Source organism: Pituophis catenifer, unplaced genomic scaffold (assembly GCF_029215685.1).
Source record: "Pituophis catenifer annectens isolate HBS135680 unplaced genomic scaffold, rPitCat1.0.hap2 SCAF_3, whole genome shotgun sequence".
In the NCBI taxonomy this organism is placed as follows: Eukaryota; Metazoa; Chordata; class Lepidosauria; order Squamata; family Colubridae; genus Pituophis; species Pituophis catenifer.
The window spans coordinates 166,704,796-166,728,250 of NW_027256883.1; the positions used below are offsets into that span (position 1 = coordinate 166,704,796).

The 23,455-nt window shown below is 40.1% G+C and overlaps 1 protein-coding gene across 5 annotated transcripts in view; it reads right to left on the minus strand.

The window, feature by feature from the left end:
• Positions 1-23,455, minus strand: part of ILRUN (inflammation and lipid regulator with UBA-like and NBR1-like domains) — a 58,105-nt gene that overhangs the window by 22,267 nt on the left and 12,383 nt on the right. For 4 of the 5 annotated variants that reach the window (XR_011600261.1, XR_011600260.1, XM_070941500.1 and 1 more), the window contains exons 2-4: positions 10,966-11,120; positions 6,115-6,312; positions 2,912-3,240 (exon numbers count right to left, since the gene is read on the minus strand). Coding sequence is in view for 3 of the 5 variants with exons in the window: in XM_070941500.1 (XP_070797601.1) it covers positions 2,912-3,240; positions 6,115-6,312; positions 10,966-11,120 (682 nt within the window). In the remaining 2 variants the exon portion in view is untranslated. Of the gene's footprint in view, positions 1-358; positions 3,241-6,114; positions 6,313-10,965; positions 11,121-23,455 lie in introns of those variants that run through there. The other variant, XM_070941498.1, reaches the window with a different exon arrangement.

Here is a 23,455-nt window from a genome sequence, read left to right on the forward strand (position 1 = left end):
GCCTGGAGGAACGTTGTCAATGGAGTCGTGATGAGTTGGACACGACTTCGCAACTAACAACAGCAACAACCAATCATCCTTCTCATTCATTGTTAGGTATGAATGGAACACACACTTTCTGTGCTGTCTCATCTTGTTCCCACTCATCCAGTTATGACATGTAACAAATGAATACTAGATTATTTTAATTCAGACTGCTATACAATTCTTCCCAAAATTTATCTGTTTTTCTATTATTGCCATTCATTGAAACCAAACTAGATTCTGACTTTCATACACACAACGTAGATGACACATATTTTCTGATATACATTTTATTCATAATTCATAGTTAATGTTTTATCTTCACTTCCTTGTATATATTCATCAATTCCTCTGCCCATAAGCAGACTACCTTCATTCAGATGTATTACTTTTGTCTCCTTTCTCTTAATTTACAGCCATTCTTTATTAATTCATGTTCTTTTAAAATTCATGCTGGCATTTTATTTCTCTTACAAATTATAGTCTTCTATATGATGTGGTATTACCTCTTCGTCCCATGATATTTCTGCTGTGCATCATAACTTAGTCAATCAAGGCCTTCACATAATGCTTTACAGTTAATATAGAGAATATACAAACTAGGATACCAGCTTTAGTTGTATCAGTATCTCCTGCAAACAGGGAGAATAATATCAGAAAATTCTGGAAAATTTGGGGCAAATCTTGTATATAATCACATGCATGATCCTGCTATGTTCTATGCAAATTAGGATCTCTAATCAAAAGAATAACCTTGTATACTAGCTCACTGTTGACTTCACCCCAAAGCTAGCATATATCAAGTATACTGACACATGCTCAGGATACAGTAACACAACTCAATGAGCCTTTGAAGTGTTTTAACTCACATTAAATGACTCAAATTAACTATTTAATTTGAAGTACAAGTAGTCCTCGACTTACAATAGTTCATTTAGTGACCTTTCAAAGTTACAATGGCACTGAAAAAGTGACTTATGACCATTTTTCACACTTACGACTGTTGCAGCATCCCCATGGTCATGTGATAAATTCAGATGCTTGGCAATTGGTTCATATTTATGATGGTTGCAGTGTCCCAGAGTCATGTATCACCTTTAAGACCTTCTGATAAGCAAAGTAAAAGGGGAAACCACATTCACCTAACAATCTTATTACTAACTTAACAACTACAGTGATTCACTTAACAACTGTGGCAAGAAAGGCCGCAAAATGGGGCAAAGCTCATTTAACATATGTCTCAATTAACAACAGAAATTTTGGACTCAATTGTGGTCATAAGACGAGGACTACCTGTATTTTTAGCTTTAAGAATCTGGAATATACTACAATAGTTGCGTCTGCACTCTAAAATATACAATTTACATCCTTGAACTCCCTGTTCACTTATTTATCGATATATTTAACTGAATTATTTTCACCTTGAAGCAAATATAATCTAGGATCACCTCCAAATGTTCTCAACCCACTCTGTTTACACATCCCAGTAAACTAATTCTACCACCCGGAGCTCCATCTTAGAGGTAGATTTGGGAACATATAAGACCCAAAGGCAAAATTAAGAAAATTAAGATGGTAGATAGCCAGACGCCAATTTGAAAATCTGTAAGTCATTTAACAAAAAAGAAAATTAAAATAAATCACAAATCATTGCATGACATTTTATTTAACCCTGAATGAAGCAACTTTTTCTTTAAAAGTAAATTCAACTGTTCCCAAGTTTCTTAGGAAGTTTTCAGTGAAATTTATATTTTCCTCACACCAAATCTGTCTGACACTAAGGCCTAAAATGAAGTTTTTGCCTCTCCTCTTCTTCATTCTTTGATACACTGATTCAATGCACAATCTTGTTGTTCTTGTCATTATTCCAAGGTACACTTTCCCCATTATGTGACCACTGCAATATATCTTCCTTTCCTCTTTCTTAAGCAAGCCAACCATTTTTGCTCATCCTATTTTCAAATTTAATCCAACAGACATTATCCCCCTGCCAAAAATAACATAAAAGGCATACTGAATAGGCTTAGACTTAAGCCCATTTCTGCCACAGACGAGTCACATTGGGGAGAGATGGGGTGGGGAGGTGTCAAGGCCTTCATTCCTCTAGGCATCAGATGTTAATTGGTGAGGTAGGTGGAGCTGAACCAAAAAAAACCCCTAACACCCTACACATCCTCCCTTCCTTTCATCACTCTGTCATCAAGATCTTTTCTGACATAGCTTCTTCTCTTTTAATATTGCAAGCTATCAATGAGTATGAAATAAACAAAATACTGTATGTAGCACTAAGACTGTAAATGATCCAAGTTTTGATTCATTTTAAACACAAGCTGTATACAGTATATTAGACTATGACAGATTCAGTACATGCAAGTTGACTATATTATACTAGGCTGAACAATTAATTCTATAATTTTCTATATGGCAATATAGTTAGGGGTGTGTGTGTTACAGTTAGCAAAGGGTGAACTAAAACATTTAAAATAACAAATTAAAGTTCAATAAAAATGAAAGATAATGTTGTTAAAAGCATTAAGCATCTGTTTAGCACTTATTTTCGAAATCTAATTGCATAACTTTGCTTTAATTATTTCACAGATCTCTAATTTTAAGCATAGTCTTTAAAAAATTAGTTTTCTTGTTTTTGCACTATCAAATCCAGCATGCAGTATCCATTTTTTATAAGTTTAAAGCATTTTAGCACAATCATGTTTAAACCTGTTTTTTAATTCAAAAGACCTTGCAATATAAACAGTAGGATTCAGTACAACGGTACACCATTACAACCGGATGTAACAAGGAGAAGCTACCGTCTGAAGGAAGGACTGACATAATACAGGGCATTGACTCATTGCCTTCCCATCTCTTGTATCCCCAGGGCACCTACCTTACTGTATGTCACTACTGATAAGTTGTTTGAGTGACTGCTGGGGGAGAGATTTACAGAGTTTTGTGACAGTTCAGTCTGATCTTGTTCAATTTGGTCAGGAGCAGGCCCCCACGTGTTTTTGCTGATTGTGTCTAGCTCGGAACCCCCAGGGTCTTTTAAGTTGTTTTCATCTGGTTGCCTGTTCTTCTGTGGAGAGGCGAACGGGTTAAAGTTTCCTTCTACCTTACGATGTGGTTGCGTGTTGAACTCTGTTTCAAAAGATGATAGCTGCTGCGTTACTCCTAAAAGTCCTCCAACTTCCACACTAAGGATCACCCAGATGATGTCTACGAAAAAAGATCTTGGATAAGTACATGTTATAGCTTATGTATCACTTTATCTCACTGTTTTTCAAGTTAGCATGCTGCTTATGAACTAAGCATATACAATAAAAAGAGCAAATACAATCTCCCTGACTAAAACCAATCAAGACTCAATTTCCCACATACAAAAGATACAATTTTTTTTAAAAAAAAAAACATTCTGAGACTTGAAAGTTATATACTGACACCTGCTGGTAAGTGTAATATTTACTCAAGTACCTTCCTAATATGATAACACATATTGTAAAATCGATTAATAATGCTGTTCTCATATTTCATTTGGAACAGCAAAATCTGGAAGCAAATATTAATTTTATATCAATAAGTAATACAAATAAAATAAGAAGTCAGTTTTATGAATCATGCCTGCAAAAGAACACAATGTGAAGTGTTCTTATTCAGTAATTTTCAAAATAAATTCATTTCTTTCTACATGAGTTTTCCATATTTTTCCTTCAAAGGTCAGCCTGCACTATGTGCATTAAAAATCTTCCAAAGAAAGGTCAATTTAATAAAAATGCTAATTTTTAGTAACAGTAAACAAAATTGCACGCTGTCGTATTATTAATCTAAATATAGTTTTGCAAAAAAAAATCATTCTTTATTACTCTGACAGCCAGTTTGATGGACTGGTTAAGGCGTCAGGCTAAAAATAGGGAGACTGTGAGTTCTAGTCCCATGTTAGGCATAAAGCCAAATCTTGGGCTAGTCATTTTCTCTCAGCCTTAGGAAAGAGGCAATGGCAAACCAAAGTTTCTGAAAAACCTTCTCAAGAAAATTGCAGAGACATATCTAGGCAGTCTCCAAGAATCAGAAACAATTGAACAGAAAAAAATTACTCTAAAAGATTATGTCTATGGAGATTCTCAGTCATCCAGGTCATGGTTGTCCCAAAGGTACTTTTTCAAGAGGCAACTGGATTTTCTGGGTTTTTCTTTGAAGACCTTAAGAGAATTTAGGAGAACAAACCCATCAGGACTAGATTAAGCAGTCCATCTGCATTTAAAAGACAAAGGCCACTCTTTTGAAGACAGAAAAGTCCACATTTTGGATAGAGAGGACCACTGGTTTGAAAGAGGGGTCAATCAAAGAGACCATCTATGTCAAAACTGAACAGCCCTCTCTCAACAGAGGGGGAAGGATATGACATCATCCATCTCCAGACAACAACACAGTCCTTTCAACAGTTCCAAGAAGGCTCCACACCCATTTGCATCACTCAGGTGACCCTGATGACACAGATAAATCTCCAGGTGACCATAACTTGCTAAAAGAATGCAAGGAGTATAAATCCTTCCATTCCCCATCATCCATTCAGATCTGAAGAAGCTTCTTGGATGAGAAGCAAAACGGGTTGCTTTCTTCAAAGAAAAACCAGAAAGTCCAGTTGTCTCTTGATAAAGGACCTTTGGGTCTAAAAGATGATGAAATATTAAGAGAGATGGATCACATCCCTCTTACTGAGCCCTTCAACATCCACAAAAAGTTAATTAAGACTCCAAAGCAGATCTGAATATGGTCAAGAAACTAAACATACTTTTTAAAAAATTTCTTTCCTTATAATTTCAAATACTCTATTGGGAGCATTCATATTACCACAGGATAAGCAATTATTACAAAGTTATCTAGGACTCAACAAATACTAAAATGATTGTTCTGCAAATTTATATGTACATAAAGGGAACTAATATATTGTAATAGTTAAGATGTACTGCAAGGGAAAGCTCGAGTCCACTTTTAGCAAAGGAAGTGGTAGGTTTGGGTCAAGTATGCACTCTCAGGTCATCCTATCTCACAGTTTGGTATGGGAGAAAATAAAAGCAAAAAACAGGAAGACGAGGGGTATGTAAAATGGGCAGGATATAAATCAAATAACGAAGACCGGGTGTTAAAATATGTTAATTTTAGAGATTATACCAAATAATTATTCAATAGTTTTTTAAAGGAAACAATGACTTAATAAGAAATAAAGTTTTCTCCAAAATAACAGCATTTTTTATAGAAGTGTTTTTATATTGTATAATAATATTGTATAAGATATATTGTATAATATATTGTATAAGAAGTGTTTTTATATTGTATAATAAATTATACAATATAATTTATTGTAAAAATTATATATTTTTCCTGTTCTTGGAAAAGCAGTTGCCAAAAAAGAAAGTGGCTTATCTTTGAAGTAGCTATGGCAATCTTTTAAAGAAAACAGCATTATAAGCAGAGCAATTTTTGGTGTCACTTTTGCAACAAAACAAAGCAGTGTAGAATGTAATTCTGTAAACAGTTACTCTTAAATTGTTGCCCCTTCAAACTGCTTTCTTCATTCATTTTAATAGATTCTATTTTTCAAATGTATATGGCCACCTATCTTATACAAGGTGACACTGGGCCGTGTACAATAAACAATTAAAACGTATTATAAAACCATCTGAGCTCTGTTCCTGTACCTTCTGCACATGAAGGGGAGCTGCTTGCCCTCCTTCAGGAGGCAGTTCTTTCGTGCCATTCACTTAATATCCCATGCAGTTACTGAATGACCACAACTGGAAGAGGTGAGATTGCAGTCGTTGAGCAAAGTCAGTATGTGGGTGTTTTCTTAATGATTGCTTCACTCAATATCTCAATTGTGGTTATAAGTCTACTTGTATTTTCATAGTAAAAGTAGACCATTTTAGTAGGACACAATATTTTTAAAAAAGGATGTTAACTGACATGTCAATCTCTTACTGAGCATGACTGTAACTAATAGGAAAGATTAGTTTGACATGAATCAGAAATCTTAGCAGCACTAATACTTCTTCAAACTCTAATAAAAATCATAAATGAGAAAGTAATACTTACCTCCATAATAAAGTCCTGTAGCAGTGCACATCCGCCACTGTCCTTGATACATTCCTGCAGTACTGGGACTGCACATCTGAACGCTGACATCTGTAATCTCCTGGGGTTCCAACGACTGGACCATGACCATGTTCACATGGCCAAACTGATCTCCCCCAACATACTTGAGACAAACTCCTGGTGGCCATGCTTCTGTTCCTATGTTTAGCAAATGTAGCATTAAGCCATTTGTCATTCATTATAATCATGAAAAAAAAATATAAGCGTAAGCATCTGATTATACATTTCCCATTGCATGTGCATCATTTCATTATATAATCAAGGAAAGATTAATAACTGCCAGATAAAAGACAGATCAGCACAGTTCCATTGTTCAGGATGGAAATATACCTCTGTCTGACACAAGACTGATCCCCATTCTTATTATAAACTGAATAAAAACATACCAATATATTGAAAAGGAAATACTGCTGATACAAGAAACAAGACTTCTTTGACATGAAAAGTGTGTAACTAAAATTAATTAATCAATTAATTTACTATGCTTAATGTAATGGCCAGGTGGGCAAAACCTTGGGTCAACAGTCTTGTTATTCAATATCATTTTTAAGGGACAAGTTCACAAATAAAGAATACAGCAGTAGAATCCACTGAACTTACAATGATATCCATCTGACCCCATCATTTTAAAAATAAATATTTCTTAAACTAAATTTAGTAATAGTTTGATAAAGCTGTAAAAATATCCGTAATACATGTAAAGATCTGTTTCAATAACCAATGGTCTTCAACTTATTGATAATACAAAATAAATGAGGTAGATTTAAAATACAAAAAAGATAGATACAGTATAGGAATCCTATATCAAGATATTAACTTTCTTCGATTAGTGGAAAAATACACCTTCAAATAACTTATTTTGGCAATATAATTTAGGCACAAAAATAAGACTAATTCTGAGTTATAAAAATTTCTGGGAAATTTCAAGTATGCATATTACCGTATTTTCCGGCGTATAAGACGACTTTTTAACAAATGAAAATCTTCTCAAAAGTCGGAGGTCGTCTTATACGCCGGGTGTCGTTCTCCTGTAACCAGGCAGACCAGCCCGAAAGGCTCTGACGAGCCTTAAATGGCTCTGGCGATCCAAGCTCTGACGATCTGCTAATCAGGCAACTTAGCTGGGATCGCCAGAGCCATGGAGAAGGCAGAAAGTTTTCTTCTTTCACATGGCTCTGGCGATCCAAGCTCTGACAATCTGCTAATCAGGCAACGCAGCTGGGATCGCCAGAGCCATGGAGAAGAAAAAAAGTTTTCCCCCTCTAGCTTGCTTACCTTAGCTGCTTGCCTTGCTTTGCTTGCCTGAATCCATTCCATCAGCAAACAACTCCCTGCCTGCAATCAAGCAGGCAGGGAATTGTGGACTTCAACTCCCAGAATTCCTCAGCCAGCAAAACAAAGCTGGCTGAGGAATTCTGGGAGTTGAAGTCTACAAGTCTTAAAGTTGCCAAGGTTGGAGACCCCTGTTCTATTGGGTTTTTTCCCCCTTTGGGATCTTTAAAAAAATAGTTAATTGGGTTTTTTTTTAGTTGTTCTTTTTTAGACCTAGCCATTTAAAGTTTAGGAAGTTTTAAATTTAACTTTCATATAAAAATAAAAATAAAATAAAATAATATTTGTGCAGCTTTCTGAGATTTAGTGTGTTTTTGTAGTGTTTCACTCTAACTACACAAACACACAAAATCTCACAAAGCTGTATGTGGAATTTTGTGTGTGTAAAGTGTGATAGTTGTTTTTTTGGGCTTTTTGTGGCTGTGTGAGGTTCCTGCTTGTTTCAGGGGCCATTTTGGGTCTAACACAGCTGCTTTTACATTGTGGGTGAGCCAGTTGTGTTGCGTTGTGTTGTGTGTGTGTAAAGTGTGAAAGTTGTTTTTTTGGGCTTTTTGTGGCTGTGTGAGGTTCCTGCTTGTTGCAGGGGCCATTTTGGGTCTAGCACAGCTATTTTTACATTGTGGGTGAGCCAGTTGATGTTTTTTAATTTTTATTTGGTGTGCGTTGGAAGAGGGGTAGTCTTATACAGCGAGTATAGCCCAAACCCTATATTTTAACAGGAAAATTCGGGGGTCGTCTTATACGCCCAGTCGTCTTATACGCCAGAAAATACGGTACATAAAATCCTGCAAAATGAGTTATCCATCTATTACTAGCATGAAGTGTATGTGCTTCGATCCGTACATGATCGAAGGGGGGCTTTTTATCAGGTTCGCCTGATTTCCCAGTTGCGTCCCTTTCTGGATCGGGACGCCTTGCGCAGTCACTCACGCCCTCGTCATTTCCCGTTTGGACTATTGTAATGCTCTCTACATGGGGCTCCCCTTGAGGAGCACCCGGAGGCTCCAACTGGTCCAGAATGTGGCTGCGCGAGTGATAATGGGGGCGACTCATCGCTCCCGTGTAACACTCCTCTTGTGCGAGCTGCACTGGCTCCCGGTGCTCTTCCGGGTGCGCTTCAAGGTGTTGGTTACCACCTTTAAAGTGCTCCATGGCTTAGGACCTGGTTACTTACAGGACCGCATTCTGCCACCGTTTTCCTCCCACCGACCGACACGCTCCCATAGAGAGGGCCTCCTCAGGGTGCCGTCGGCCAAACAATGTCGACTGGTGACCCCCAGGGGGAGAGCCTTCTCTGTGGGGGCTCCTGCCCTATGGAATAAATTGCCCCCGGACATACGAAGGATCCTCAACCTCCAAGCCTTCCGTCGTGCTCTGAAGACCCTATTATTTCACAAGACGGTCTGACGGGATAAATGATATTAAATTGGAAGTTTTAATTTTGGCCAAAGATTGAATTGTTTTAATATGTTTTTTACATTTTGTCTTGTATGTTGTTTTATCATGGCTGTTCACCAGCCTGAGTTCTTTGGGAGAAGGGCGGTATACAAATATAATAAAACTAAACTAAAACTAAACTAACAGTTTGGAGTTATGATGGCCTCAGATAGGTAAGCATTTCTGGTTTTTGCAAAATGTGGCACCTTCTCTCTCCCCCCCTCCACATCACATGATTGCATTTTGGACACTTGGCAACTAGTCATATTTACAACTGGTTGCAGCATCCCATGGTCACATGACCCCAATTTACTTTTTTTTTTTTTTTTGCTAACTTCAAGTGGGTTTTGCTCATTTCCAGAAAAACTACCTATTTGGGAGAAGGATTCACATTTATGACTATGTGATTCATTAAACATTCATGATAAAAATGATTATAAAATCAAGTCCAGTCATGAGGATGCCTCAACTTATGTTTGTCCCTTTAGAACAGCTATTATAAAGTTAACATTGTATATCATTTAAGGATAACAACATACTTTATTTAAAGTTGGATATATTTTGTAATACAATTGTCTTCTATAACATTCATATACATAATAAGCTCATAGATACATAGATTCAGCAGTTCAAGTTATATCCTGTCACTGCAATATCTGTCAGCACAGTTATTTCTCTTGCATCAGTTCTAATTTTTCTCAGATAATCATATCCCTAAAGGGTAGTACATCTCATCTCATTTAATCTCTTCCTAAAGTTTCATCATAATGTTAACTCCGGGGATTTTTATATATGTTGTGTAGGCTATTCCAGTTTAGTATTTTAAAAGCTGTTTGTGACTTTTTTCAGAGTTTTGTCCATTATAAAGTAAAAAAAAAAAAAAAAAACAGCTGGAAAATACAATCCGAAAGTATTAACTATACCTTACTTAATTTAAGAAGGGAAAAAATTCTGAACCAAATATCTTTGTAATTGAAAAAATATAAATATCAAGGGAATGAAAGGCTCAAAGTAGACATTAACATCAGAATGTGTGACTATTCAACATAATGACATGTTTGGATTCATTCTCTATAGTTTCCTACTGAATTACAAAATCATGACTCCTTTCAATATAGATAACAAAGAAAACCCAGCTTCAGGAAGTCAAAATAACAGCGAGGAAGCAACATTTATCATATTGGAAGGGTTCCTCAGATTGGAAGCAGTCAGTCTAAGCTATCTGAGGATAGTAAAATGAATTCTCCATTCAATACTACATTTACCCTAATGGAAGATCATTATAAAATATACATTTAAGACTATTAGGAAAAATGGTAATAAAAAACATATAATCTTCTATATCCATCTTCCACACATACAAACTCAAGGATGAAAGCAATTTTAAAGATCCTCAACATAGGCATTATTAGAAACCATACTAATGTCTTGTTTCATGACATCACTATGCCAATTATGTAACTTACATAATATAATAATTGATGTCACTTACTCCTCCACAGGAACCTATGCCTTCCCTATGTAAACATGGCAAATGTTAAATTTATGTATACATTTAAGTGAGCATTTTTAAGTGTTCTTTGAAGTTTGTGTGCCATTTGAATGTGAGTTCTAGTACCATGTTAGGCAAAAAACCAACTGATTGATCTTGGGCCAGTTATTCTCTCTCAGCCCTAGAAAGGAAGCAATGGCAAGCCACTTCCAAAATCTTGCCAAGAAAACATAACATAGTACAGCATAACACAGCACAGGACAACACAACATAACAACATAATAACATAAATAAATTTGCAAGTATAGGATGAAACCTTCCTCCAACTTCAACAGGAATTATTTAGCCAACCCCTTCCCCTAGCCTTTCTTTTAAGAAAAGATGGCACTAACCAAAGACCTTAGGCACAGGTACAAGTGTCCAGAAGTATTGATTAGTTCTTGTAGCAAGCAAAACATTATATTTCTAGAAAAAAATATATAAGAAAGCTAGATCAACACAAACATAGAGAAGAGACCTTCAGAAATCACCTGTGTTTTGTATCCTCCACGTTTTTGTAAACTGTGTATCGGGAGGGATGGATTCTCCTTCTCCTATAGTCACATCTTCTACAAAGGACATGGAGGGCACATTGATGTTTGGACTTTCAAAATCATAGTATGCTCCAATGGCTGCCTGTAGATTCCTATAAAAACAAAAGAAGATTTTCAGTCAGAGAATGGTAAATTGGGTAAATACCCAATTTAAATTGTAGAATTGCTACTTGTTTAATTATGAAATCAACACCCATTTGCAAGTTGTTTTCCATAGCTATCCTTTGTGCTCTTCTATATCTGCTATATAAAATATCTACAATTTTGCAGATACTGAGGCTAAATAACATGAATGTCAAATGCAGGCTAACCAGCATCATGCTGTTCTAGTCCTTATATATGTACACATAAATAGAAATCTATGAAAAGGGGCGTTGGTCCTACCTGATACGCTCCTTCTCGTTGGGTGGAGACAGCAGCCAGTGTGGGTAATCCTCATCCAATCAGCCTGAAGGACTGGGTCTATCCAAAGTTTAAATCCCGCCCTTGTTGCCGGGTAGACCAGCTTTTGGCGAAAAACTAAGGAAAGACTCGGCGTGTGGTCAAGATAAGAGAAGAAAGAGAGAGAAAAACGAGACCAGCCTGGCACAAAAAAACCGGGAGGGTCTGGCTGCTGTCTCCACCCAATGAGAAGGAGCGTATCAGGTAGGACCAACGCCCCTTCTCCATTGTGGGTGGAGACAGCAGCCAGTGTGGGACATACCCAAGTTCACTGTCCCGAGACCTGGGAGGGCCCAGGCTGATCCGAAATAGCCTCCCCAGCAACAACCCTCTGCAACACCTGCCGACCAAACGCTGCCTCAGCAGAGGCAAATGAGTCAATTTTATAGTGTTTAATAAAGGGAGCTGGAGAGGTTCATGTGGCCGCACGGCAAATCTCCAGCAACGGGGCCTGCGTAGCCCAGGCCGCTGACGTAGCTGCACTATGTGTAGAGTGGGCAGTCACATGAGGCGGTCGCGGCAGGGAGCAGAAGTCGTAGGCGGAGGCGATGGTTTGCCGGATCCAGCGACCGATAGTTGAAGAAGATACCTTGAGACCCAAAGAAACGGGTAAGAAGGAGACGAACAAGGTTTCTGAACGTCGAAAGGATGCAGTGCGTTTAATATAGATGCGAAGGGCACGGCGAACATCCAGAGTATGCCAACGACATTCGCGAGGGTGAGAAGGACGAGGGCAGAAATTCGGGAGGATGAGCTCTTGGGACCGATGGAAGACAGAGTTGATTTTCGGCACGAAGATTGGATCCAGACGGAGGATGACACGATCCAAGTGGAACACACAAAGGTCCGCCCTGGTGGAGAGAGCAGCCACTTCCGATATGCGACGAGCCGAAGTGATAGCCACCAAGAATGCGACTTTACACGACAACAAGCGCAGAGACGCTGTTCGTAGGGAGGCCCCATGAGAGACTCCAAGACCAAAGGTAGATCCCAAGTGGGATAGCGGTGTAAAATGGGAGGGGACAAGTTAGTGGCCCCGCGGAGAAAACGTCGAATTAGAGGATGCTGCGCCAAAGACGAGAGGGACCCGCAGGTAAGTACCGAAGAGATGGCTGCAATTTGGCGTCTTAGCGTGTTTGGAGAGAGGCCGTCAGCAAAACCTCGTTGTAGGAACACCAGAATGTCCACTATCGAAGGCTGTAGTACAGGTATGCCATTCCTGTCACACCAAGAACAGAAAGACCGCCAGGTGGCAGAATAGATTCTGTTAGTAGAAGGGCGACGGGAGGCCTGAATTATATGTATAACATCGTTCGGAATATTAGCCGTGCTCAGAGAGAACCGCTCAACCGCCAGGCGGTCAGATTGAGCCACGGGAGGTCTGGGTGGTTCATTGCCCCTTGACTCAGAGTGTCTGTTGTGATTGGGATGCGCCAGGAGAGAGCGACAGAGAGGGAAACCAAGTCCGCAAACCATACTCTGCGAGGCCAGTGTGGAGCCAGAAGTATTACCTCCCCCGTTCGTCCAAGAGCTTGCGGATCACTCTGGGGAGTAGAGACGTTGGAGGAAAGGCGTATAGAAGACCCTGGGGCCAGGGGACTCGGAGGGCATCGACAGCTTCCGCCTGAGGGGCTGGAAACCGGGTGAAAAAGCGAGGCAACTGTGCGTTTGCAGGCGTAGTGAATAGGTCCACGACTGGGGTCCCGAATCGACGGGCCAGAGCCTGGAAGATTTGGGGGTGGAGGCGCCATTCTGCATTGTCCAGCTGTTGTCGGCTCAGCCAATCCGCCTGAATATTGTCGATGCCCGAGATGTGTTCCGCCCGAAGGGATCTGAGATGACGTTCCGCCCAGAGACCGACTTTCAAAGCCACTGACAATAGGGACTTCGACCTGGTACCCCCCAATTTGTTCAAATGAGCCTTGGCCGTTACATTGTCTGTCAAGACAAGTACATGGGCTCCGGCTAGAAGTTGACGAAACGCCCTGAGGGCCAGGAAGATGGCTTGCAACTCTAGCCAGTTGATTGGACGGCGAGTATCCGTCTCGTTCCACACACCCTGGGCGAGCTGACCCTGACAATGTGCCCCCCCCGCCGCGGAGACTGGCATCTGTTGTCACCACTACTCTCTGGGGCTCGAGAAAGAGAGAACCTGCCGAAAGGGCCGGGGACCGCCACCATCGAAGGGATCTGCGAACTGCCGGAGGGAGCAGGATCTGACTGGAAGAAGTGCCTCTGCCCGCCTTCTGAAAAGGTAAAAGAAACCATTGGAGCTCCCAGGCATGGAGCTGCGCCCAAGGAACAATGGCTATGGCAGAAATCATCTTCCCCCAAAATTGGGAAAGAATATAAGGGGAGACCTTCCGAGATCCCTCGACTTTAACCACCAACTCCCGCAGGCTAACCTGACGCTCTGGGAAGAGAAAAACTTTACCCTGTAAGGAGTCAATTAGAGCCCCTAAATGAACCAGGGAAGTAGAAGGGATCAGATGGCTCTTTTCCAGGTTAATGGAAAAACCATGGGCAGCTAATATCCTAAGAGTAAACTGAATATCCCGGGTAGCCTGGAGAGCGGAAGACGACAAAATTAAAATGTCATCTAAATAACAAAGGAGCCTGATCGACGAGAGCCTGAGGTAAGCGGCTAAAGCCGCCAACACCTTAGTAAAGGTGCGGGGGGCGGACGAAAGTCCCAAGGGCAAAGCCCGATACTGATAATGAACCCCCCCGTAACAGAACCGCAAATAACGTCTGTGGGAAGGGAGAATGGGGATGTGTAAATAGGCCTCAGTCAGATCGATAGAAGAAAGGAGATCGCCCCTCCTAACACCGTCAAGAATAGATTTAAGAGTCTGCATCTTAAATTTCCGATACACCACGTACCGATTTAACCGTTTTAGGTCCAGAATGGGTCTCCACCCCCCCGAGGACTTAGGCACCAGAAAAACCCGAGAACAGAATCCCGTCCCAATTTCGTCAGCAGGGACCAGTTGGATAGCCCTGATGGAAAGGAGATGCTGAACAGCAGAGGCCATAAGAGCCCTCCTTTCGGTGTCACGAGAAATCGGGCAGCAGACAAAGGTGCTCGGGGGAGGGGAAAGGAATTCAATGGCCAACCCTGATCTTAAGGTGGCCAGGACCCATTCATCCGAAACAGACTTCTCCCAAATGGCAGCGAAGAGGGCAAATCTGCCGCCAATGGGAGGGTCAGAGATGCGACTAGTGACGGCGCCGATAGGAACGACCTCCTCCCCCTCGAAAGGGCCATTTGGACATGAAGGGTTTTCCCCGGGACAGTATATCCTGGGAACCCCAGGACCTCCCAAAATTGTGGAATGGCCGCGGAGGAGGGAAAAAGGCGGAAGAAGTAGAAGGACCCCCACCGTCAGAAGCCCGAGATTGAGGCCGTACAGGATAAGGTACATAACGGGAATCCCCCCTACGAAAAACCGAAGCCAAAACTTTCTTCTTGTCACGAGTCTCGGTCAAGAAGGGGTCCAAGGCATCCCCAAACAATCGGGCCCCTCCAAATGGAACAGCAGCCAACCGCCACTTATGCCTGGCATCCGCCTGCCAGTGGCGGAGCCAGACCAAACGATGAGCAGCCACTGAAGAAGCCAACGACTTTGCTGCAAAACGGGTGGCGCTCAAAGTCGAATCTGCAGAGAACTGGACAGCTGCAATAATCTTATTAAGGTCTTGCTTAATCCGCGCGTCATCCGGAGAAAGCTTCACCTGCAGCTGGCGGAGCCACAGCAAGTTGGTACGATTGAAGAATGAAGCCGTAGAAGATGCCTTGATAGCCCATGCCGCCCCCTGATGGGCCCTCTGGAGGACCAGGTCAGAACGACGCTCCTCAGGCCGCAATCCTTCATCAGGGCCCCCAGGGACATTAGCATTAGGTAAGAGAGAAGCCACGGGCGCATCTACAGAAGGCAGTTGCAATAGCGAGTCCAGGTCAGAAGCGACGTTAAAGTTTTTTCTGTCAATAGACGAGGGCAGGGGAGCCGAGCCAGGAGAAGCCCACTGCCGCTTGACCATGTCCAAAATTAAAGGCGGAGCAGGAATTGTGGTGACCTGTTTAGCCGGCTCTGCAAACATAGAATCTAGAGTCCCTGGAGGAACTGAAACAGGGGACTGGACCACTGGAGATGCCTTATCACAAAGTTTAGTAAGCACTTTATCTCGGCGCTTTTCCACTTTAGAGGAAGTACCGCCATGTTTTTTATGCCCTGTATAATGCCTCTGGGGCGGAGCTGGAGCCACAATAGGAGCCTGGGCAGGCACAGGAGGGGTAACAGATGGGTCATCTGATTGGCCAGCAAAGGAAGCTACGGCCTTGCTGCCGTGCTTTGATTTGGAGGCTGCTTTGGGCATGGTGAATTAGACCAGAATAGAGAACGAGGGTGATCAAATGCCAATGGGGGAACGCAGAAACTCCACAGGGACCCTCAGCACCCAACAGTTCAGTCTAGCAATTGAAAGGGGAGCGCGGAAACTCCACAAAATGGCCGCTGTGTCAGTATATGAAAAACAAAATGGCGGCCGTCAGTAAATGAATTAGGCTAGACAGGGTCCAATTGGATTAGCTTGCCCAAATATACAGCGTTAAATTAAAGGCTTCTCCCAGCGATTTAAAAGCAGGCCTCAGAGGTTTCTCCCAGTGATTTAAGGCAGGGAAGAGTTAAGTCCTTAGAAGTGAAAAATATTGCTCCCACCTGATACACGGTGATAGAGAGTCCTGCCGCGCGGCCACGCGATTGTGCAGGCTATAGGGGAACACAGGGCAGGTCACTGTGGCAGGATCCGGTCTTTAGAGGCAAGGAGGTGGGCGATCTAGGCAGCAATTAACAAAATGGAGCCAGGCAGTCAGAAAACGAAGCCACACTGCACCCCCGACGAAAACAAAATGGCCACCGCAATTGAAGGAACAGGGTGCTGGTGCTAATTGAGCCAGGCAGAGTTCCAAAGGGCCCCCAACGATCCCCCTTTAAGCAGGAAAGGATCAAATCAATAGTCCAGAGAGGCTTCCCACCCCTTTTGCAGAGGAAATACCTTGAGGCAAAGGGGAAACCCCCAGCCACAAGAAACACTCACTGCACAGTCCAAATTCACCAAAATCCAAAGGAATGTCCAAATTCGTAGTCACAGAATAGTCCAGAGAAGTCACACCAACAAAACAGATCCAACAGCAATCAGAATCAGCTAAAATTCAGCTAAAAGAGAGACAGCTAAAGACCACACGCCAGTCCTGAATGAAGGACTGAGTCAAAAGCTGGTCTACCCGGCAACAAGGGCGGGATTTAAACTTTGGATAGACCCAGTCCTTCAGGCTGATTGGATGAGGATTACCCACACTGGCTGCTGTCTCCACCCACAATGGAGAAAAATATGTTATTCTCCTACAGCATGGTAGAATTGTGCTTGGATGCAAAACTGACTGATAAGGCATTTTATAAATTAAATCTAGATTTTAAATCTAAGTTAAAAGGGGGTAGTTGTGTCTTTTGTTTAGATTCAAATATTATTATAAAACAAATTACAGATGGCAAAATATACAAAGGCAATTGTGATTTGTGAGTTTACGAATCATTCAGAAAAACATTGAAAACAAATCATTCTAGATAAAGACTTGCTTTAAATGTCTGAAGAAAACTTATCTGGTGTCGTCTCTCAATTCCTATACTTGCCAGCAATCAAGGAACATTCAAAGAGAGTCTGTGCTCTTGATTAAGATATAGGCTGTATAGAGTGGCAAGCTGGTATTTGGAATAATTTTGTAAGGTTTCTTCTACATGCAGTTTGTATTTCTTAAAATACTTATTTTGAATAAAAGCAGGTGAAATGCCATATTTAGAACTATTCTTCAAATTCCATGTTATCATATTATTTACTAATATGATGTCTGAGCATGCTTTATTATTAATAATGCTTATATACATCATGCTGAATTCCATGTATAATTGTAACATATTTTATTAAAATATATGACTAAATTACATTGTTGCATTTTTAGGAACTTGAAGCATAAGTTGTAACATAAAACAAATTGTTCTTGTTGATTCTCTGCAACTGAAGTCACTAGAACCAAAGTGTCTGGTATTTAAATAGGAATAACATGGGGCTGCCCTTGAGGACCATTCGGAGGCTTCAGCTGCAAAATGCAGCCGTGCGGGTTGTGATGGGAGAATCCCGATACTCCCATGTTACACCCCTCCTGCGCAGTTTGCATTGGCTACCGGTTGCCCTCCGGGTGAGATTCAAGGTGCTAGTGATGACCTATAAAGCCCAACATGGCTTAGGACCAGGATATTTGGCGGACCACTTACAGCCAGCAACGATATCCCATCGCCCGGTTCGCGCCCATAGAGAGGGCCTACTCAGGGTGCCGTCGGCTAGACAGTGGCAGTTGGCGGCCCCAGGGGTAGAGCCTTCTCGGTCGGTGCGCCCACCCTCTGGAATCAACTCCCCTTGGAGCTCCGATTAGCTCCTGACCTTCGCACCTTCCGCCGGGAATTAAAAACTTGGCTTTTCAAATCCCTTGACCTGGACTGATGATGGAGTTTTAATTGGTTTTAAGGGTTAATTTTAATTTTTTTTTAGATTTTAGTCTTTATTTTATATTGTGGCTTGTGTTTTATTGTTGTGAGCCGCCCTGAGTCCATTGTGAGATAGGGCGGCATATAAGCCGAATAAAATAAATAAATAAAATAAATAAATAACATTATTATTAATATATAGACCTCAAAAAGATTTTCATAGATAAATAAATAACCAGAAATATCCCTTATTTTTCCTGTTATGCCATCTATATATGTAGCCATATTATTTTTAATATTCACAAAGGCTAATATTTTAAACTACTACCATACTTTAGCAATAAGGCAACTGAATACTTATTAAATGTTTTAAATGTTATGCAATAAAAATATTGATAATATTTATATCAGCAATAATAAATTCCCAAGGTATGAAATGGCTAAAATCTTACTGATATGGAATGCCACACTCTAGAGGAATTAATTTAATATTCTTTAGAACATTCTTTCCTGGGGATAAATCCCTAATGTGCATTATGTGCAATATATTTATTAAGTTCATTTTAAGATCAAAGGAATAAATTTAATGTTCTTTAACAGGACCTTATATGGCTGACAACATAATAATCAAGCTTGTTATTCTGAAATTCACATAAATAATTGTCAATGTCACAGTCATTAACAGACCTGTCCATCATGAATTTATCCAATCATCTTTTAAAGCCATCAAATTGTAGTAATCACCATGTCTTGTATTATGAATTCTATGAATTAATTACATGCTGTATGAAGAAATGCTTTCTTTTTCTGTTCTAAGTCTCCTTCCAATCAAATTCCACTTATATTCTCTTATCCTAATGTTTTGTGAGGGAAAATTGTCTCTATTCAGTTTCATATTCATGCCATACACAATTTTATACATTTATGTATCTATTTCTTTGCCTTTTTCCAAACTAGAATTCTAAATATTCTACTTTTTTCTCATAAGGAATGTGTTTGAGTTCCTTGGTTGTTATAACTGCAGTCTTCTGCATTTTTTCCAGGTCTGTTATGTTCCTTTTGGGGTCTTGATGGGGAAGAATAGGATGTAAACTAAACCTTACCAAGACTGAATAGTTATGGGTTTTGTGTGCAGTCTGATTGGAAATTTCAGGCCCCCGATTCTCCCTTGGGCGGAGCCCCACCGCTGTGGGTGTAAAGGTGGCCTTCGGAGCAGGGGTGAAATACTACTGGTTTGCTTCAGTTCAGACGAACCGGTAGTGATAAAAACTACTGTTTCAGGCGAACAGATAGTAAAAAAACAGCTATAATCTGACGATCACCTGTGCCGCATGATTTAGCTTTGCTAGAAAGCAGGATTTCCTGCTTTCTAGTGAAGCTAAACTGCTCCCCACAGCTGATCCTCCCCTCGCTGTTCTACTTACCTTCCCAAGCTTCCTTTTGGTATGTACTGCGCATGCGTGCGCTCAGCATGCACCAAAAGGCGGCTTGGGAATGTAAGTAGAACAGTGAGGGGGGGATCAGCTGTGGCGCACAGTTTAGCTTCGCTAAAAAGCAGGAAATCCTGCTTTCTAGCAAAGCTAAACCGTGTGGCACAGGTGATCGTCAGATCGTAGCTAATTACCAGTTCGCCTGAACCGGTAGTTTTTCAAATGCGCAGTGTGTGTTTTGTGCATACTGCACATGCGCACACACCGCATGTTTGGTGTGCACTGTGCATGTGCACACACAGCGCACGCTTAGCGTGCATAAGTGGCAAGCATACCGGTTCAGATTTCATCACTGCTCCAGTTGGTCTAAAATGCAGTAATATAGGTAGTTATGAGTGATGGTGCCACTATTCCATGAGCCACACTGGCTCCCAGTAGGCTTCTGGGTGTGATTAAAGAAGTACTGGTTACCACTTTTATTGCTCTACACAGCAAAGGACTGGGTTTCGTGAGGGACTGCTTTCTCCCAAAAACATCTACCCACCTCACACATTCCCATCAAGAGATACTCCAGATTCCTTCTTGTCATCTTATAGGACCTAATAAGCATACTTTTTCTGTGGTTGCCCTGTTCTCTGGAATTATTCTTCCCCTACCCCAGGCCTCAACTCTAATCCCTTAGAAAACCTGTTAAGAGCTGTTTCCCCAGATATTAGTGACCAGTTGTCTGGGGTCCCCTTTTATTGTTTTTATTATAGTGCTTAGTTGCCATTTTTATACTTTGTATTATAGATTGTAGATCTATAGATTGTAGATTATATATGTTTTAATGTTATGTGGCTGATGGGTTTTGGGAGGGGTTATTGTTTATTTTATTTTGTTGTACGCTGTCCAAAGTTGCATTTTTTTGAGATGGGCAGCCCTATAAATCTAATTAGTAAACAAACAAGATAGAGTATTCCAGAGGTGGATAAATCATAAATATGCATAAAGGTATTGCAATGCTGGCAGTTTTATTTTCAAACCTTTTCTTAATGATCCTAGCCGAGTTTTTTTTTCCATAGTTGTCACACACTGAGTTGACATCCTTGCTGAGTTCTCACTGTGACCACAAGATCCATTTCCTGTATACTTATAGGCAACTCAGAATCCAGCACTGCAGATATGAAGTGTCTACGTCCCAGTGTTGATCACTTTACACCTACTTAATCTTATCACATTTGTTGTTTGCATCAAGTTTCATCTAATTTTACTATCCACATAGTTTAGTACTCACTACCTGTACATTTGGTCAGCTCATTGTTTGCTAAACCACGATCAACTCTGATTTGCTCCAGGTTATGAAGTGACCAGAACCAGTTTGATGTAGTAGTTAAGGCATCAAACTAAAAAATAGGAAACTGTGAGTTTTAGTCTTGCCTTAGGCACAAAACCAGCTGAGTGGCCTTGGACGAGTCACTTTATTTCAGTCTAGGAAAGAGGCAATAGCAAACCACTTCTGAAAAGCCTTGCCAAGAAAACGGCAGGAATTTTCTCAGGCAACCTCCACAATTGAACATGATTGAATGGGGGGAAAAATGAAGTAACCAAGCAGGATATCAAACTCAACATACTTGTGAAATTAGATAACTAATGAATCTGCCTCATATAGAAAATAAATTATATTATCTGCATAGAGCAGAAGGTTATATTAAACTTCTCCTTGTTTAATCTCTTTAATGTTTTCAGAATTTCTCATGACACAAGCAAAAAGTTCAAAAGGCAGATTAGAAAGAAAAGGGGAAAAACTGTACCATTTACATACACCATGGAAAAAAATTTAAGATAATAACATGCTTTATGGGATTAAATAAAATTTATCAATCCGTACTACAACATTTTGGTGAAATGTATATGTTGTAATGCCATCCAGCATTCACAAGAATGATAGCTGCTTCCAAGATGCAAAATATACATCCTACACAGTATGTTGCACAGAATATAATGTAGATTATATGAACAAAAAGTTCATCCATATCTCATTTCGTAATCTCTTCTGGATATAATTAATTTATAACTAAAGAAAAGCTGGCAGGGTAACTCTGAGTCAGTCACTGTCTTTCAGTCCAGTACATCTCAAAGGATTGTTATTGTAGGGAAAAGAGGAGGAGAAGGAAGCATTATGCATGTTCATTGCCTTGAATTATTTTTAAAGTAATAAAGGCAGGATAAAAATCTAATAAATAAAGAGAAAGAGATTTTCAGAATAGCAGAGTAAGAGTCTACTTGGAGAATTATCATTTTTTCTGTATTACAAACCAATAAAGATAAAAGATTTTAAAACTTAAGAACTTCTAGCAAAAAGCTTAACAAGATGTAAGAATGTTTAAAATTGATACTGGGACAATTATTTTTTAGTGAAAGTGTTTTTGAATAAATTGGAAATAAATTAGACAAATGAACCAAATCTTTCAGACCTTCATAGGAATTTTTTTTTTGTTTATTATCAAAGAGTATAGGTAATTCGTAGATTTTACAAAACAAAAGTTATACATACTGTGATGTTGACTGTAACTATGGAGATGTGAATTGTGATGCTGACTATAACTTCAGAGTGCCATTAGAAACTAAAGTATTAAAGGTATAAAAAGGTAAAAGTTCCCTTGCACATGCGTGCTGATCGTTTCCGGCTCTAGGGGGCGGTGCTCATCTCCATTTCTTAGCCGAAGAGCCAACGCTGTCTGAAGACGTCTCCGTGGTCATGTGGCTGGCATGACTAAACGCTGAAAGCGCACGGAGCACTGTTACCTTCCCACCAAAGTGGTCCCTATTTTTCTACTTGCATTTTTTACATGCTTTTGAACTGCTGTTGGCAGAAATTAAAGGTAAAGGAAGACCCCAAAAAAAGAAAAAGATGGAGAGATTTGGTACTACTCACAATGGAAGAATAGTTAGTGAAAAATATGGAACTTATTGAGATGGACAAATTGACTCCTTTGATCAGAGAAAATATCTGTCTTTATTGCTGACTGGAAACCTCTTTAGACTTGTGTGAGACAGAAAAAAATGGAATATATTATTTATGGTTTTAATGATTAGAAATAATAGATTATAGGAAAAAAGATTTATGTTGTAACCCTAGAGTAAGGGTTAAATTTATAACTGCACTTATACCTTCTGTAGTTGCTTTTTCCTTTGCTTTTGCATTTTAGAAGTTTAATTTCTTTTTTTTCTTACTTTATATTCATTTTTTATTTCCTTTCTTATATATTTTAATATAAAGAGACTGGAATGACACTAGTCAAAATAAGATTCAGTATACTGATTTGATGTTTTTCCATGTCTGTCACAAATTGAAGATTCAATATTGCAGTCTTTAAAAACAAATTGTACACTCTGTTCTCCTGCCCAATATCAATGCTTGAACAATGTCATTAACATTCTGTTTGGGCAACAATTTTTTTTTTTTTAATTTGATTTATATGCTGCCCTTCTCCGGAGACTCAGGGCGGCTTACAATGCGTTAAGCAATAGCCTTCATACTTTTGTATATTTATACAAAGTCAGCTTATTGCCCCCACAAACTGGTCAGCTTATTGCTCCTCAATTTCTCCAATTCCCATTTAGCAGGAATCAAAGATCTATGCTACTCAGGAAAAAAATGAATACAGGTAATCCTTGAGGTACGACAGACCATTTAACGAACATTTTAAATTATGACCAACTCACCAAAAGCTACTTATGACCCCATTTCAAAATTATAACGACTGCAACAGGCCCACGGTAATTTGCCCTTACAGACTACTACAGGGTCACTGTGGTACTCCTGCTTCTCTCCCCACCATACCACCCCATGGAAGCCTGTACTAGCCACAGAAGTTTGCTAGATAACATTTTCTGTCACCCCAACCTATCTCACTGTGTTGTTGTGAGAAAAATACCTGGTACTATATATGTTGTCTTGAGGTCATCTACAAAAGATAAACTATAAATGTAATAAATGAAGAAAAGAATACACAGAGAAACATATTTTGAGGA